We start from the raw sequence: 16416 nt of genomic DNA, 5'->3' as shown, positions 1-16416 counted from the left end.
CTATTCATTCATATTGTAAAGCAACTTCCTAGGAGGTATTATTTATATGAGGAAGAATTATACAAGTGAGGTGTGACAAAATGTAAAGATTCTTGGTCTAATGGGACTTAGCTGATTAAATAAAGGAAATGATGAATGATGAAATAAAATGCCTTCTAGTAGGCTAGTAATCATACACACTATATACCCAAGTAAAGGCAAGTTTAATAGTCATCACAGACAAGCCAAAGTCTAGTGGAAAGAAATGTGTGGCCTGGTCCATATAACCATGTTTTTTTTTGTTATCATAAGTGATTTTTTTTTTAATATTATTTATTAGAAAAGAAAAATGGGAGGGGGTCATCCAAATGGGTGCTATGATTGTGTGTGAGATTAGGCTGTAAGGATTTGTATACAAACACCATCAAACTTAGCATCAGTATGATTTTGCAAAATGAAACATAACATCACATATTTGGTATGGAGAACTAGCCTACCGGTAGGCCTATATGTGCTGTAAAACCTGTCAAGAAATAGAGGGGGAAAGAAAAAGAAAAAATATCTCTGTGTGCCCAGATGATCTAAAACATGTCTGAACATATTGCTGAATAGATGTAGATAGTTTTGCAAAAATCTATGGAATGTGAGAAAACAAACGCTGACTGTAGCCTAATATTCCATATCTACTCAACACACATCTCCATTTGTTCTCCTTTTCAGTTGAGTGAATTAACTACATTGACCTCCTAAATTCACTCTGAACACATGACGATTCCATCTGAAGAAATGGTCTGTTCTTTCAATGTTGCCGTCACGTGTCCTTCGTAGTAAGAACAATATATTGTGTGTCTGATCGACTCTCCAACCAGAGATTTATGTGATAGCAGTTTATAATTTGGCTTGCTACCTAGTTCGGCCATTCAAAAACGTGGAACTCTTGATGTAAACACAGATTTTGCATTGCCTATTATTGTAATCCTGTCTAACATTGACTGTCTATAATTATAAATACAAGTTGTAATTTGTAATGAAAGGAAAAGCAGAGACATTAACAGTCCAGTTCCTCTAAAAAAAACTGACAACTATTTTCTTCCCCTCCACTACCCCCACACATTCCATTATACCCTTCACACTGGCCTCTATTTGCCCCAGTCTCTGCAGTCCAGTCATCACATCACATGTCACCAGCGTGGAAGGAAAAAAAACGTCTTTGCTTAGGAGAGGAGAGGAGAATTTTACTCAGAGCGATAGCACTGCTGCAGTCAAGAAGTCTGTCTTTCTCTTAGGAGAGGAGAGGAGAATTTAAACTAAAACTTACTCAAAGCGATAGCACTGCTGCAGTCAAGAAGTCTGTCTTTCTCTAAAGAAAATTAAACCTATAAGTTCATCAAGCCTTTCTCAACAATACAACAGAGGTGAGTAACCTACAGCAGTAGTAACATTAAACAGAGAGCAGCCAGTGACGAGACTGTCGACCCAATTGTCCTGTATCCATGTTTCCTGGTTTTCATTTTGCACTGTTTTCAGTGAAGTGCAATTTAACTAAATTACATAATCAAATTGACTTTTCGTAGCTTAATATTCCAATAATCTGACTTTGACTTTTTTTTTAATATGAACATTCAAGAATTGGTGTTACACATGTTACTAGTGTTATTTATTTCACACTTTCACTTTTGGTCTCGTGTATAGATATGTCTGCTGCCAGCTGTCTCCTATCCGAAGATCAGTTTCTGTGCTCCATCTGTCTGGATGTGTTCACTGATCCAGTCGCCCTACCATGTGGACATAACTTCTGCAAGAACTGTATCACACAGCACTTTAGTGTCCAGCACCAGTGTCCCATGTGCCAGAAGCGTTTCAAAAGAAGACCTAAGCTGCATGTCAATACTTTCATATCGGAGATGGCTGCTCAGTTCAGAAAGTCAGCTCAGATGAAAGCCAGCAGCTGCCCAGACCAGCAAAGTGCCAAACCAGGAGAAGTTCCCTGTGATGTCTGCACAGGGACCAAAAGGAAGGCCCTGAATTCCTGCCTGGTGTGTCTGGTCTCCTACTGTGAGACTCATCTGGAGCCTCATCAGAGAATCTCAGGCCTGAAACGACACAAGCTGATGGATCCTGTGGAGAACCTGGAAGGCAGGATGTGTAAGAAGCATGACAGACCGCTGGAGCTGTTCTGCAAGACTGACCAGATGTGTGTATGTCAGTTCTGTACTGAGACAGACCACAGGTCACATCAAATTGTTCCTCTGAAAGAAGGATATGAAGGAAAGATGGCTGAGCTGGGGAAGAGAATCCAGGAGAGACGGCTAAAGATTCAGGAGATCAAAGACTCAGTAGAGCTCAGTAAGGAAGGTGCAGACAGAGAGATAGCAGACCGTGTGCGGGTCTTCACTGCTCTGAGGCAGTCTGTGGAGAGAGGCCAGGCTGAGCTCATTCAGATGATCGAAGAGAAGCAGAAAACAACAGAGAAGCAGGCTCAAGGCTTCATCAAAGAGCTGGATCAGGAAATCTCTGAGCTGATGAAGAGAACCACTGAGGTGGAGCAGCTCTCACACACTGAAGACCACATTCACCTCATCCAAGGCTTCCCATCCCTGAACACTCCTCCACACAACATGGACTGGTTAGAAGAGGTCAGTGTCCACTCATCATATGAAGGGGCTGTGAGGAGAGCTGTGGCTCAACTGGAGAAGACGGTGATGAGAGCTGTGGTTCAGCTGGAGGAGACACTCAGTAAAGAGATGGGGAAGCTGCTTGATGTTGAGCTGAAGAGGATCCAGCAGTTTGCAGTGAATGTGACTCTCGATCCTGTTACAGCAAATCCCACGCTCATCCTGTCTGATGACGGGAAACAAGTATATCATGGTGGTGTAAAGAAGAATCTCCCAGAGAACCCAGAGAGATTTTCTTTATTTCCCCGTACCTTAGGAAAGCAGAGCTTCTCTTCAGGGAAGTTTTATTACGAGGTTCAGGTTAAAGGGAAGACTGACTGGGTTTTAGGAGTGGCCAGAGGCTCGATCAACAGGAAGGGACACATCACGACAAGTCCTGAGAATGGCTACTGGGCTATAGTGTTGAGCAATGGAAATGAGTACATAGCTGCTGCTGGCCCTCCTGTCCGCCTCGCTCTGAAGACGAAGCCTCAGAAGGTGGGGGTGTTTGTGAATTATGAGGAGGGTCTGGTCTCCTTTTACGACGTAGATGCTGCAGCTCTTATCTACTCCTTTACTGGCTGCACCTTCACTGAGAAACTCTACCCAATCTTGGGTCCTGGGAAATGTCCTAAAAATGGTGATGTAAACTCCACCCCTCTGATCATCTCTCCTGTCAATCACACAGATTAGACTAATATAATCATTTTTTTCCTCAGATAGTACATTTACACTGCCCCCCCCCACCCCCCCCTCCTCCTCCTCCTCCTCCTTCGGGTAGCTGTTATAGCCATTCTAACAATAATAATGCAGACTTCATTTATTTTTATGGGGGGGGGGGGCTTCAAAGCCTTGTCTTATGCACATTTGAAGATGGATTTGTTATTTTAATGGAGTTCTTAACTGAGAGAATAATTATACAAACCGTTGGTGAAAAAAGCCCAGTAATGTGTCTCATCTCTTTAAAGTTTAAGGAATGTTCAACTCCAGATTCTGGTTAATATGGTATATTCTGTATATTTCTTCATATTCAGATTTTCTTTTATGTTATGTCTTGTATGGTGTTGCTGCAAACAGGGTGGGATCATAAAAACTTTGTTGAATCTAACTACTATTGCAGGAGTGTGAAAACTACATTTTCTAGTGTCATTGTACCATGTCAGATTTTGGTCACAGGAAATGACCTCTAGCTGCGCCTTGCATCTGGGGGGAGCCAAAAAGGGCCCAAGGCGCCAGCCTGTCTGGAAATACCAAAGGGTGACTGTTGACGAGTGTGTTTCGTCAATGTCCGTTCTGTCCGGTTGGCGGAGATTTAGTTCACAGGTCACACGGACAGGACCCCGGACAGGACTCTTGAAGCAAACAGTTTAGGAACTTGTGTACCGTACGTGCAACTCATGGAGTGTTTGGTATCAATATTCTCCAAATCGCAACCCCCATTGATCTATATAAATTGTGGGTATGTTTAATAATGCTTTGTAAATGTACAACACGGTCCCATCTTCCACCTTAAACCAAAGGTCATCGAATGGAAGTGGGGGATCAAAGGCTATAAACCACTTCACATTCCTTTTTGTCAAAGAGCAGCAGGAGTGGGCTGTATGGCGCTAAGAGGAACTGACTATTCTCAAGATGTGAGACTTAATCAAGTTAATTAGTATTACGTACTTAATAAGTAGGAATGTATAGTGTGTTAATGTGTGTGTGACATTAAGATATGGTTTTGTTACGTACACGTATACAAGATTCGGTAAAGATATATTGTCCCAGAAATATTTTGGTTTATTCCTTAATATAAGGATACATCATCCATGTTTGGTCTTAAAATAATCAGAATAATGTGTGTGTTGTAATTATGAAAGTGTCATGGCCATGAAGTCATTTGATGAGATGTTTTAAGCATGTGATAAGTCTTATGTTTGTCCTTTTGGGCTTGATAACCAACCCACTGATATGATTTTTGGATCCCTTGGCCCTGAGGGAGGAAAGCCGTGTCAGGTCCCATGAGCACATGAGACCACTTCCCGAGAACAGGCATGTGGACAACAAAGCTCCATTCAAACAGTATTGACTCGACAAACGGAAGCAAGCGATAGTCTGGAGCTCATCGAACTAAATATAGTGAGATTAGATGCCTTTTGTTGCTTTATTTTTTGATAGGTGAAGCTTAAATCAATTTTGATTATCCTTTTATTTAATCGCCACTACCAGAGGCGATCCCCCTTTCTCAACGGGATGAGATAAAGACAATTGAAGGAACAACCAGCCGGCCTCTGGGACCCCTCGCCTGCCCTTCCACGAGCAGACAGGCTGCCCGTCGTCGCCATGACAACCCTGGGTTTGGTGGAGAAACAGCCCGTACCATGCCAGAGAGAAGTCAGCCGACTTGTTCAGCCTCCCCACGTCAGGCAAAGTGACCACACATCTTTCTGCTTATTTTGAGAGTGCTGTGAAGATATAGAGTAACTTAGAATACTCACCTATTGAATTAGAATATGTATTTAATTAGGTTAGGTTTAAACTAGGCTTTCTAGAGAATCCTTTTGACCTGCTGGTACCTTTTATCAGCAGCTATATTATTCCCTTTCTTTTCACTTTTCTCCTCCTTTCTTACCTCAATCGAACAAGGTGTTATGCATAATACTGTGATTTTACTATTTTGTGGATTAAATAAACGCATTATGTTTTGAAGTTAAACACGTGTTCAGTGCTTGTTATAATATCAGTCGATTAAAGATCTCCTTCCTTTAGAACTGACTCTGATTTACCTGTGACTGACGGCAGGAGTAATATAGATTACTTATTAAGTAATATAAATTACTTATTAAAGTAATATAAATTACTGATGAACGTGGTGGTGCCCCGGGGTTTTGATATTAACTTATTGAATCAATAGTGATATCAAAATCCATATTTCTATCTAAATTCCTTACAGCAGGGTACGGCCAGGTCAGTTCACATTAAATATGCAATATTTAAGGCAAGTTTCCAGATGATTTTCACTACAGAAGGTACACCATACAATTAGTAAGTTGACTAAAACTTTATTTGAGAGAAAAAATACATCAAGGCAATCATGATAATAAATACAATTGGCAATATAAAAATAAGCTCTTAAAAAAGTTGCACCAAATTAACAGATGGTGGCAGCGTGGCTCCAATAATGCCCATTGTTGAAAAGAAAACAATGCTGTGGATACTGTACAGAGCGTTCCTACAGTTATAACAATGATTTCAGGAACCAGACTGTCACAAGAGTGCGTCAATAAAACAATAGAAAAAATATACTAGTAATTACAGTGTGGATGATCTGTCCACATACTCATGCACATGGTGCACAACATCACTGAGGTATGAGCGATTCTCATCACCAGCGGTTTTCCTTGTTGCTTTTGCCAACAAACTCCTCCATGGACGCCTACAGAGAGCGACACAGAAAGTAATTTTACAGGACTGCATTTTTTCAAATAATCATATACCATTGCTTGGATCAGGACTTCATGGTGTATTTGTCCATAATACAGCTTGGGTGAAAATGACAAGTTGTGTGTCCACAGGTAATAATAATAATAATAATAATAATAATAATAATAATAATATATTATTAATGTCAGTGAGGATTACAAGGATCTCAGGCTTGTGAAGGTCTGCACTCACCTGCATGAGCAGCCTCTCTTTCCTCAGTTTCTTGTAGAACAGGAGAACGTCCGGGTCGGCCCGCACCACACGGGGGTCAAAGTCCATGACCCTGAGCCCCTCCAGGCTCCTGGCCCGGGACAAGGCCACGTACGCCTGGCCGCTCTCAAACACGCGCGCCAGAGAGATTTCCACACAGTCCAGTGTCATCCCCTGAAATAAAATAAAAAGACATAAGAAACACTTGAACTAGCAAGAGGGTTTGATGACAGGCAGAAAGAAGCGTTTGGACATTCACTGCTGCTCTCCAACTTCTAACGCAGCCAGCATGTTGAGGGATAGAGGTTCCAGTATTTTGCAGCAAATGTGTTCAAAAACAAATAGGAACTCCCTTTTCCAGGTGTAACACACAGCCTACCAATATATGAATATTATATTTTTGCAGCGTACATTTCTTGTACAAGAGGAAGATTGTTGCAGCTAAAATCAGATTTGACAAGATTTATTGATAGGGGAGTTGACCGTTTGACTGACAGGTTATCTGTGGTAAACAATCTGGTCTGTTTTTTTATTTTTACTTTCTTACATTTTCAATTTTCTTTTGCATTGAATGGATGCGAATGTGGGATGCACTTTGTGTCCCTCGCGTTTGTTCCTCTGCTGTAGATCAAACGTGGGTGACATTTTGGTCGTGACCAATGAACTCAATTACCCAGCGGGCCCAGTTTCCTTGTCTAACCAATTCCAGGGAGCGAGTTCAGGATATAAATCTGCTGTGAGTCTGAGAGCAGAATAAGGGGCTGTTGGTGAGACAGAGTGCGATCACTGATATGTCAACACCACTGCAGGTTCATCCATCCATACTGGTTCAGGGTCAGTGACCCGGCCCATAATGGCCATTTCTCTCATTAACATGTGGTGGGCACGGCAAATGTCTATAGTTTAGCAGTGACTCTGCAACGAGCAGACAGTGTTCACTGGTACCCCAGAGACCAACATTCATAAAGGAGGCGGACCCGGGAAAGTAGCAGTAAAAATAGCAGATCGAACGGCGCTCCTCCTCAACAAAAAGGAGAGGAGCTCTTGCTCTGGGGGTCCACACACCTTCTCCATTAAGGTTATTTACCGTTACAACACAGACATTTTTATACACTGACATTTCTATAATGAGAGCTAGCAGACAGAAGCTCACAGATAATTAAAAAGAGGCTTGAATGTGTGACCACTTCTCAACTGTGCCGTTACAGTACATGTACAGGATTTCAAGGACCTGTGGTAACCCTATTGACCTGTGTGGTAACCCTATTGACCTGTGTGGTAACCCTATTGACCTGTGGTCATACCGACTGATGAGGCCATGCCTGGGGAACACCCACGGGCCGGATTCAAGCCAGCGACCCAACGATGACGTCACCGCAGCGTGTCATCACGGCAGGTGCACCTGTGATGTCATAGTTGTTGTGATGATGTCATCGGTGATGTCCGAGTTGCTCCTGTGATGTCACCGAGGATGTCATACATCCCAAGCATAAAGAAGCAATGTTCAGTCCATGTACTCTCTCTCTGCCCACTAGCTCCACTCTCCGCCTGTGATACTTCAATAAAGCTTGAAAGATATCCCCGTGGTTCTGATCGATCGATCACCTGTGGCGAGTTCCGACGTAAATAATCCAGCATAAAATAAGTGGAAGCTACAACTTCCGTGACCCTATTGCTTGCAAATAATCTTCCCACTGCTGTGTTGGTGTCAGAAATAAATCAATTTGAATTAGAAACTCTTCCTCTAGTAAAAGAAAAATAGATGATTTTCTTCTCTGAATGAAGTCTGGGTTCTAATTGATGTTGATCTCATCCCCTTCTGTTGATCATAACCTTGTATGGTAAGAGTCATAATGATTACTGAGCAAAGAGTGACTGAGCTCTTAAAGCCCAGCAGAGAATCAATTCACGCGGCAATGAAAATCGCAGCCATCTTTTGCTCTTTGCAGATGAATCATCACGAAACATTGAGGGAAAATAAATTAAGTTTTTGCCTGGTCATTCACATGTGAGTCACTCATTCAAGCTATACTCACCAACATGATACAATGGCATATAGAAAGGGAAAATCTGGCCATCATAGCTTTATACCTTATAGCCCAGCACTGGCATTACAGTACCGCTACTTTACTGTATCCTATTTGCTGCGGTGCCGTTGAACCTTGGCTCACCTGGCTCTTGTGGATGGAGATGGCCCAGGCCAGTTTGAGTGGCAGCTGCTGTCGGCTCAGGTAGAGCCCGCCCCCGGACTTAAACATCCAGCGCTCCGGCTTCAGCACCTCGGTGACCCCGCACAGGAAACGCACCCGTGGGAGTCCTGAGGGAAGAGAGGCAGAGGGCCGGTGGACAAGAGGTTATCACTGCTGCATTAGTTTAAGTCATGATCAGTGACATTTGGATACAAATACATTTCCATTTTGTATCCATTTGTTTCCATTTCCATCACTGATTGATGTAGCACAATAGTGATTCTGCCTATAGCCAGTTTGTTAAGGTTTTACATGCTTTCCCAGGAAAACAACAGCAGCAGCACTCTGGCACATAGGAAGTGATGCATTTGATGTTAATGAGGGCATTAACTGCAAGTCGGTTTGAATAAACAGAAGAACTGGGTGGTCGGCATGAGCGTGATCCTCCCATGCACTACTGTACGTGCTGCTGGTGAAACTGCTCGCTGTCAGGTGAAAAGAAGCGGCTGGCGACTGCACATGTATCGGAGGAAGCATGTGCTGCTAGTCTACGGCTCTGCACAGAGGAGGTGGAGCAACGATCAGGACAGCAGGGGGAATTGGCCAAGTACAATTGGGGAGAAAAATAATAATAATAATTTAAAATAATAATAATAATCAAACACTGACCTTGTTTTCCAGGCTCAAAGTCCACCACCACCCCGCGGGCTCCGTTCACCAAGCCTCGCTGCACGTCCAGGTTCTTTGTCAGCATGACCTTCAGGTAAAAGCAGAAGCATAAATGTCATATCATATCTGAACTCAAATGCCTATTTACTGTACACACACGCAGGCATGCCTACCTGAGCTCCCACTTTGAGTTGCAGTAGTCTGCTGACGGGGCTTTGAGCGTCTATAGTCTTGACCAGGGCCGGGTCGCTGTCCAGCGCCTCAAACACGCGCGCCGATCCTGAGGGACACGAAGCACCGTGAAACACGCTTAAGAGTTCATATCGCAGCGAAGGAACTCTAAATTACCATTCGGCTCCTCATCCTAAATATGTTAGGCGCCCTTTACACGAGTCTCTGCCCACCCCTACTTAACCCTCATGATGGGTAAATTAATATTTCACCTATCCCAGGTTGACTTACCATTTTTGGTCACTTAATATGTTAACGATACAGTGGTGACATTTTTGTGTGTGTGCCAAACCTTATACCTTCAGATGATCATACATACCCAAATGTTTATTCATTTTCAAAATTGTAACCCTTTATAAGCCAGTTTGTCTTGATTATTAAAAAAATGCTTTCCGTTTGTTTCAGCTTTCCACAATTTCTCATAAAATTAAATTCTAAGGGAATGTTTTTGGGTGGGATTAAGATGTCTGTGCATGAACCTGCCTGTGACTAGAGTAAAAACGTTCTATTTTTTTTATTATACAAAATATTGTTCACTTATAAAGTTTGAAAACCACAGCCGATAGTCATGAGTCAAACACACACCGTTACTTTCTCAGAAATCTCTGGTGAAAGTAAATCACAGGAGGAGATATTTCCAGCCTATTGTCACCTTGCTCCAAGCCACAGACACCGTGGTAACACCTGGAGGAAAGGGCTAGGAGCGAGAAGAAGAATTCCCACACCTGGCAGCTGCTGCAGCTTGCTGTCGTTGGTGAGCTCCACGTCGTCTTTGTGTGTGCACAGTCTGGTCGCTAGAATCCCGTCCCTCTCGATCTGATGGTAGGCGCTCTGAATCAGCTTAGCCGTGACTTCTTCTGTGACTCTGAAATGGTGTCAATAATCGAGATACGATCGTTATGTTGCCCTTCATTTGGGAGGGTAAACTAAATCCATAGCACAACACCGAGGTTCTGTAGATTATTTTATTTATTAACTTATGTTCACATTACTGATCAGTATACTGCCCCCATGTGGGTAAAGTTTAAGCATCCATAAACTTCAGGTTGCCTATAATGACTGCATGCGCATCTTGCTGAAAAAAAGCCCAGGTGGAGCAGTGCTAGTGACGGCAGGGGTGGCCACTTTCCAGGCGCTCCTGAGAAATCTGATGTACAGATTCATCCGTCGATTGAACGTGTCTCAGAATGTCATTATTAAGTTGCTCAGTGATCCTGGGCTAAGCACTGTGAGATACCAGTCACATATGTGGAAATTCTGGTACGAATCCTTTTTATAATGTATGTTTTTTGTGTGTGTGCGCTTATGTCCTTTTGTAATTGTGTATGTGCCATCTATGGACTAAGTGTCTGTCAATAAAGGTTTGATACTGAGTACATGTGATAACTCTAAATAAATATGTATATATGCGCATAACTAATGCATAACACATTATACAGTATATCTGGGCTGTGCGAGTGCTCATTACCTGCCCACTCTCACTGCCTGCAGGAGGGAGATGAAGGACTGGTCCGTCTGCCTCCGCACCTCTGTTAGCTCCATGTTAGCCTGGATGACTTTACGCCAGCTTCTGGCCTGCAGGGTTTACAGAGGGGTAAAGGTCTCAGTTCTTCCTCGAGGTTTGAGATGCTTCATGGACTAAGTTTAGAATCTGTCGAGCTTATCCTGACCTATGTTAAGGGGGACATTTCACTGGGGGAAAACAATGGCGATTTATTTTGCACATTATCTCACACATCTCTTCTCACCAGTGGTCCACAACTTAACCCAAATCAACTCTCAATAACTGTCAAAATGAAATGAATGCCTGCAAACGGTTTACAGTTTTCAGATATGTGTGTGAGATTATGTGCAAAATGAATCAGCATTGTTTTTCGGTGAAGTGTCCCTTTAAGTTTGAGGGCAATAAATCATAAGATAAATTGATGAGCCATGCAAGGTCCATGCGAATCAGTGGGGTCTAAAAGTAAACACAGCTATACTGACTATACTCAGCTCTTCCTCTGGGTATATAAATGATGCTCAGCCTAATGAGTATAGATGCAGAATACAACGATGGTAATGACATGAACATTATGCTAAGTAAATAAGTAAGTGCTGCTGCCATCCCAGACTTGTCGGACCTGGAAGCAGAACCGGGCCTTCTCCTTTCCCTTGGACACTGGAGGCAGCTGGAGGAAGTCGCCACAGACGATCAGCTGGATGCCTCCAAACGGCTCGGTGGACCTCCTCACCGACCTACAGCAGGGCACAGAGTCAGGGGCATCATGTCACTGGAGATGAATATAGCCAACTTAAAAAGGAGAAAAACAATGCTGATTTATTTTGCACATGATCTCACACATATCCGTGTAAATGACTGTAAATTAGTTGAGCAGGCATTCATTTAGTTTGCCAGTTATCCACAGTTGATTTGAGTTCAATTGTGGATCAGTGATGTCATTCATGCACAAATGATCACGTGCAAAAATAAATCTGTATTGTTTTATGTTGAAGTTCTCCTTTAAGTGTTAAACTGCACACCTGTGTTTCTCTTTTCTAAATATTTCCTAATTAGTATTCTGTTCCCTCAGGACCTAAATATCTTTCAAAAACAGTTTCCAAACCTGCGTGTGCCTCAATGTCATATTGTGAAAACATTGCCCTCATTTTGGTTGATGTTGTTGAACCTGGCCCACCACCTGCATGTCACCCGTTCTCTCCTCCCCCACATTCCATCCCCCTTTTCTCCCTTTCTCTCCATCTCTATCATATGATTGTTCAATCTTGTTGTTATTTATTACTACTGTAATTGTTACTGTCGTGTCAGCTAGATTTAGCTAGACATATTCTCTGTGAAGTCCTCTGAGACATGCTCGTGAATTAGGGCTATACAAATAAACTTGACTTGACCTGTGAAACGTTGAGCTGTGAATGGGATCTCACCTGGCTATGGCCTCCAGCTTGTCAAAGAACTGGGCTTCCACCATGGAGACCTCGTCGATGATGAGGTGGCGGCAGCTGGTCCAGTGCTGCAGCACCCCGGGCCTCTGAGCCAGCTCGATACACTGCTCCAGCGGCGCCGAGCCCGAGCCGATACCTGAGAGCGCACGGGAGGAGAAAGACACGAGTGTAGGAAGAAAGAAAGGCAGAGGGGAGACAGGAGAAAAACAAAGGCCTCTGTAAATACCCCATGGCAACAGTGGAAGCCATTTAACAGCAATGTTCAGTCAAACACAGAAGTCACTAAAGCTGTGCTATAGACACTTCAGACACGCAGTGACTGACCAGCAAAGTTGTGTAAGGTTGTTCCTCCAATGTGACATGCGGCCACTCCTGTGCTGGCCGTGGCATAGGTGCTCTTCGGAGGAAGAGATCCTATGATTCTCTTCAGTAAGAAGGACTTCCCTGTGCCTGAAGAAAACACAACATCCAGATGATGATGTTTTAATGGAGAACTTCAGAAAATATGAAGTGTGTCTGTGTGTGTGTGTGTGTGTGTGTGTGTGTGTGTGTGTGTGTGTGTGTGTGTGTGTGTGTGTGTGTTACTAGTACAAGACGATAAATACACAGGAAGGAGAATGTTTACACCTGACTGGTTTGAGCAGGAGTATTGTGTGTGAATGTATGAAGAAAAGTCCAGCTAATTTAATGATTACCAACTCAAAGAATGAGGGTCTTCTAAAAAATAATTGTATAAAAGTGAATCTTCATCAGGTATCCGGATCTCCCAAGCATGTTGAAACAGTTGAATGTTGATTCTGTAAACGTACTCAGATGTATTGTGTTAAATGTGCTGTACAGCCTCACACACACTTCATACCTGCACTTCCCGTGAAGAAGACGTTCTTGCCGCTCAGCACGGCGCTGAGCACTGCAGCCTGCTCTTTGTTGAGCTTGCGCGCTGCTGGCAGAGACAGGACCGGCTTCTTGCTCGGGTTGGCCTTCACCTGAAAGGACGTAGCACAGAGCAAACTCATGATACATACAAAGAGCTTTAGTGCTGCTCAGATGCGTCACCTGAAAGGACGTAGCACAGAGCACACTGACTCATACAAAGAGCTTTTAACATTTGTTATTTTTGCCTAAACCAAACCATAATCATAACCTTAACCAAGTTGTTTTACTTTACCTAAACATAACCACGTTTGGCATTGGAAAGGCAGCGAGGTTTTCAAATTAACGGCTGTTTTGTTTAAAATATTAATTGAGATTGTAGGTTTGCAGAAATGTAAAATGGAGACATTTTAGGAACGTAAAATGCTGACGTTTTGTTTCACATCTATGCCAAAACTGTGCGTATCCCTGTTTTGCAGACACGTAAAATACCAACGCTACATTCTGGCAAACGGGTTGCGGCGTCACAACGAACTCACTGGGCTAAAATTGCAGTCGCTCCTCGACCTTTTGACCTGCTGTCCCGTCCCTGCCCCGGGCTTCCTATTGGTCCGCTCTGCCAGCCCGTTGGGAGGAGCTTGGCCCAGTCTCAGCTCGTTGGCCTTCTGCACGTCTTTCTGCTGCAGCGGGCTGATGGCCTCGAAGCTGCGGGGCAGAGCCGCCTTCAGCTTCTCCCGGTCGCTCAGCGGCTTGCCGGCCCTCCACGCCTGGTGCTTGATGCTCAGGGTCTTGAGGAAGAGGCTGAGCTGGTGGGGGGGGCAGTCGGAGATCAGCACCTGGGTGTTCTCGGGGAGCAGTTTGACGGTGCACTTCCCGTCCCGGGCGAACTTGGTGAAGAGCTTGAACTCTTTCAGGATGTAGTTTTGGGGCACTTTGCCGTCGTGCACCTGCAGAGTGATCTCCTGGAACTCGTTGCGGCCCAGGATGACGGAGGCTTTGCGGATGACCTGCCGCCGGGTGGCCTGTCCGGCTGCGTTCAGCCGCTCAACCGCCACGCAGCACTGCAGCTGGGCTGAGTCCTCCCCCTGGAGCATGACAGTGGCCTCCGGTGCTGCAGTGGGCAAACGTATGCATTAACAACTTGCCATTCATCAAGACAGTCTTTACAATAAAAAGATGGATAATATAATACAGTGGAGTTGTGTATGGATTAGCACAGTGGTTCTCAACATGGGGTTCCGGCTCACCAGGGGTCCTTGAGGTCCCCGGCAACTTGATATCTCCATGAAGTGAGCAACAATCTCCCACAATTTGACTTCCGGTTTAGCGATTTTACCCTAAAACTAACCCTAATACAACCTGAAACAACCTAACCCAAAAATTGTTGCTGGCTTTATCCTGCTCAACTTGATGAATTGTTAAATTGCAGCATCATCTAATTTAGAAGCACTTAACACAATTGGAGAAAGAGAATGTAGAAGAAAATACGATTTTGATTAGTTTAGCTGTTTTCTCTCCAACGTTACCTAACAGTACAGATAGTTTTAGAATTATGTAGAAAATCATATCTGTCGAAAATATTTTCAGATTTGGGACAAAATCTCATCAAATGGGGGGATTGTGGCTCTAATGTGGACTATATTAGGGGTCCATTGTATGTATGATAATTGTCAACCTTTAAAAGGTTGAGAATCACTGGATTAGGACAGCAACTATCCTGACTTGAAACAATACCACAGCTGCATCTCATACAGACACAATCAACACACATCTAACTGCGTGATCTTGATCGATTACAATGTAAGAGTTTAACTCGACACCACGATCGAAATAAATGAAAAGTAACGTTGGAATAAAGCTCTTCTTACTACTACTTCTACTCTTCTTACCTTCTGATATAAAAGAAGTCCTAGAGTCTGCTCCTCTGTCTGCCTCGAAACTTCTTCAGCGAAACGCCGATTTCAAAATGTGCATCATGTTGTGTGGAATCAGCCAATGGCTGCCAGGCGCTCTCGGCCAATCAGAGGGAGGGTATTTAAAATGGCAGCCAATGAGAGAGGAGAGGTCCCGCCCATGTGTGTGAACTGACCAATCGCTATTATTGCGACGGGCGACGTCATGTTTCTGTGAAAGTCACATGCCTTCCGGAGCTTGTAGCAGCTGTTTCCGGAGTTTACTTGCTACAAATGCTACAGATGGCTACATTGTAGCTTGCTACAAACATATAAGCGTTATTGTAGCATTTGTAAGCAAGCAAACTCCGGAAACCAAAGTTTCACGGCCCGCAGGGAAAAATGTGGAGATATCATTAAACAAATATCTTTCCCTCTGTCAGTTCAGGATCTTATGTGGTTATTTTCTCTTGCGTGGATCAACGAGGGTCGTGTTCAAGCTGTAAATATTGATGGTAATGATTCAAGCCGTGCATTTCTTTCAAACACAGGCGTTGATGAGTTTTACGAAAATAGGCTCTCTGGGCGTGCAGTGCGCCGTCATATTTTCACAAGAAGCACTCCGGGGCGGGTTCATATGCAGCCAGCATGTTATCATGAATATAGATGAGGTCCAATGAAAGCTGGAAATATCCAGAGCAAATGATGAGACGTCAACTACTTCATTACCTTTCATGTGAGCGCTCTGTGATGACTCACTATCACGCCCCGCTCACCTTAATAATGAAACAACAAATCAGCGGCGGCGGGGACAGGCCGTTCATTTACATTTATTACATTGCTGTACTTTCCATCGAGAGGCTTCCCGGACCTGTTTCCTGATGAGGAGGGTGGCGTCCAGGCAGTCCAGCAATCACAGGAATCAAGTAATCAGCAGCACCCAGTGTTCCATGAATGGTGATGATCAAGTGTGCTTGTTTGACAAGTCTGGAGAAATCACCCTCGTTCACCCACACACTCATTACACTGGGGGTTCTCAACGTGGGCTCCGGGGACCACCAGGTGTCCTTGAGGGCATCACAGGGGGTCCCCAGCAAATTCATGACTTAAACATTGTTTCATTTGCAAGAACAATTGTAGAAGAATAACTATTTTGATCTTAGTTTTCACTGTTATCTACCTACAATACGATAGTCATGGAGGTCTGCACAAAATCATATCGAACAAATATTGTCAGATTTGGGTCAGAGAGACAAATATCTCATCAAATGGGGGGTCAATGGCCTGATGTGGACTAGGGGTCCTTAAGAA

General features: G+C 43.7%; 2 protein-coding genes across 2 annotated transcripts; one reads left to right on the top strand and one right to left on the bottom strand.

The window, feature by feature from the left end:
• The first annotated feature begins 1275 nt into the window (after window positions 1-1275).
• On the top strand, window positions 1276-3788 carry LOC310796738 (E3 ubiquitin-protein ligase TRIM21-like). The gene is made up of 4 exons (XM_083658974.1): window positions 1276-1394; window positions 1672-2126; window positions 2676-2847; window positions 3055-3788. The coding sequence occupies exons 2-4, from the start codon at window positions 1674-1676 to the stop codon at window positions 3324-3326; spliced, it is 897 nt and encodes a 298-aa protein (XP_083515100.1). The 5' UTR covers window positions 1276-1394; window positions 1672-1673; the 3' UTR covers window positions 3327-3788.
• Window positions 3789-5833: 2045 nt separating this feature from the next.
• Window positions 5834-14307, bottom strand: LOC310796610 (ATP-dependent DNA helicase PIF1-like; the record flags this gene model as incomplete). Its single annotated transcript, XM_083658825.1, has 12 exons — window positions 5834-6051; window positions 6291-6482; window positions 8480-8625; window positions 9167-9254; window positions 9340-9446; window positions 10123-10262; window positions 10866-10972; window positions 11521-11635; window positions 12323-12476; window positions 12665-12790; window positions 13200-13326; window positions 13753-14307. The coding sequence occupies 12 exons, from the start codon at window positions 14305-14307 to the stop codon at window positions 6001-6003; spliced, it is 1908 nt and encodes a 635-aa protein (XP_083514951.1). The 3' UTR covers window positions 5834-6000.
• Between the last annotated feature and the right edge of the window lie 2109 nt (window positions 14308-16416).

Source organism: Poromitra crassiceps (genome assembly GCF_964638095.1).
Source record: "Poromitra crassiceps genome assembly, chromosome: 23".
Lineage (NCBI taxonomy): Eukaryota > Metazoa > Chordata > Actinopteri > Beryciformes > Melamphaidae > Poromitra > Poromitra crassiceps.
Note: the sequence above shows the minus strand (reverse complement) of the source record. Positions and strands in the feature narration are given on the sequence as shown.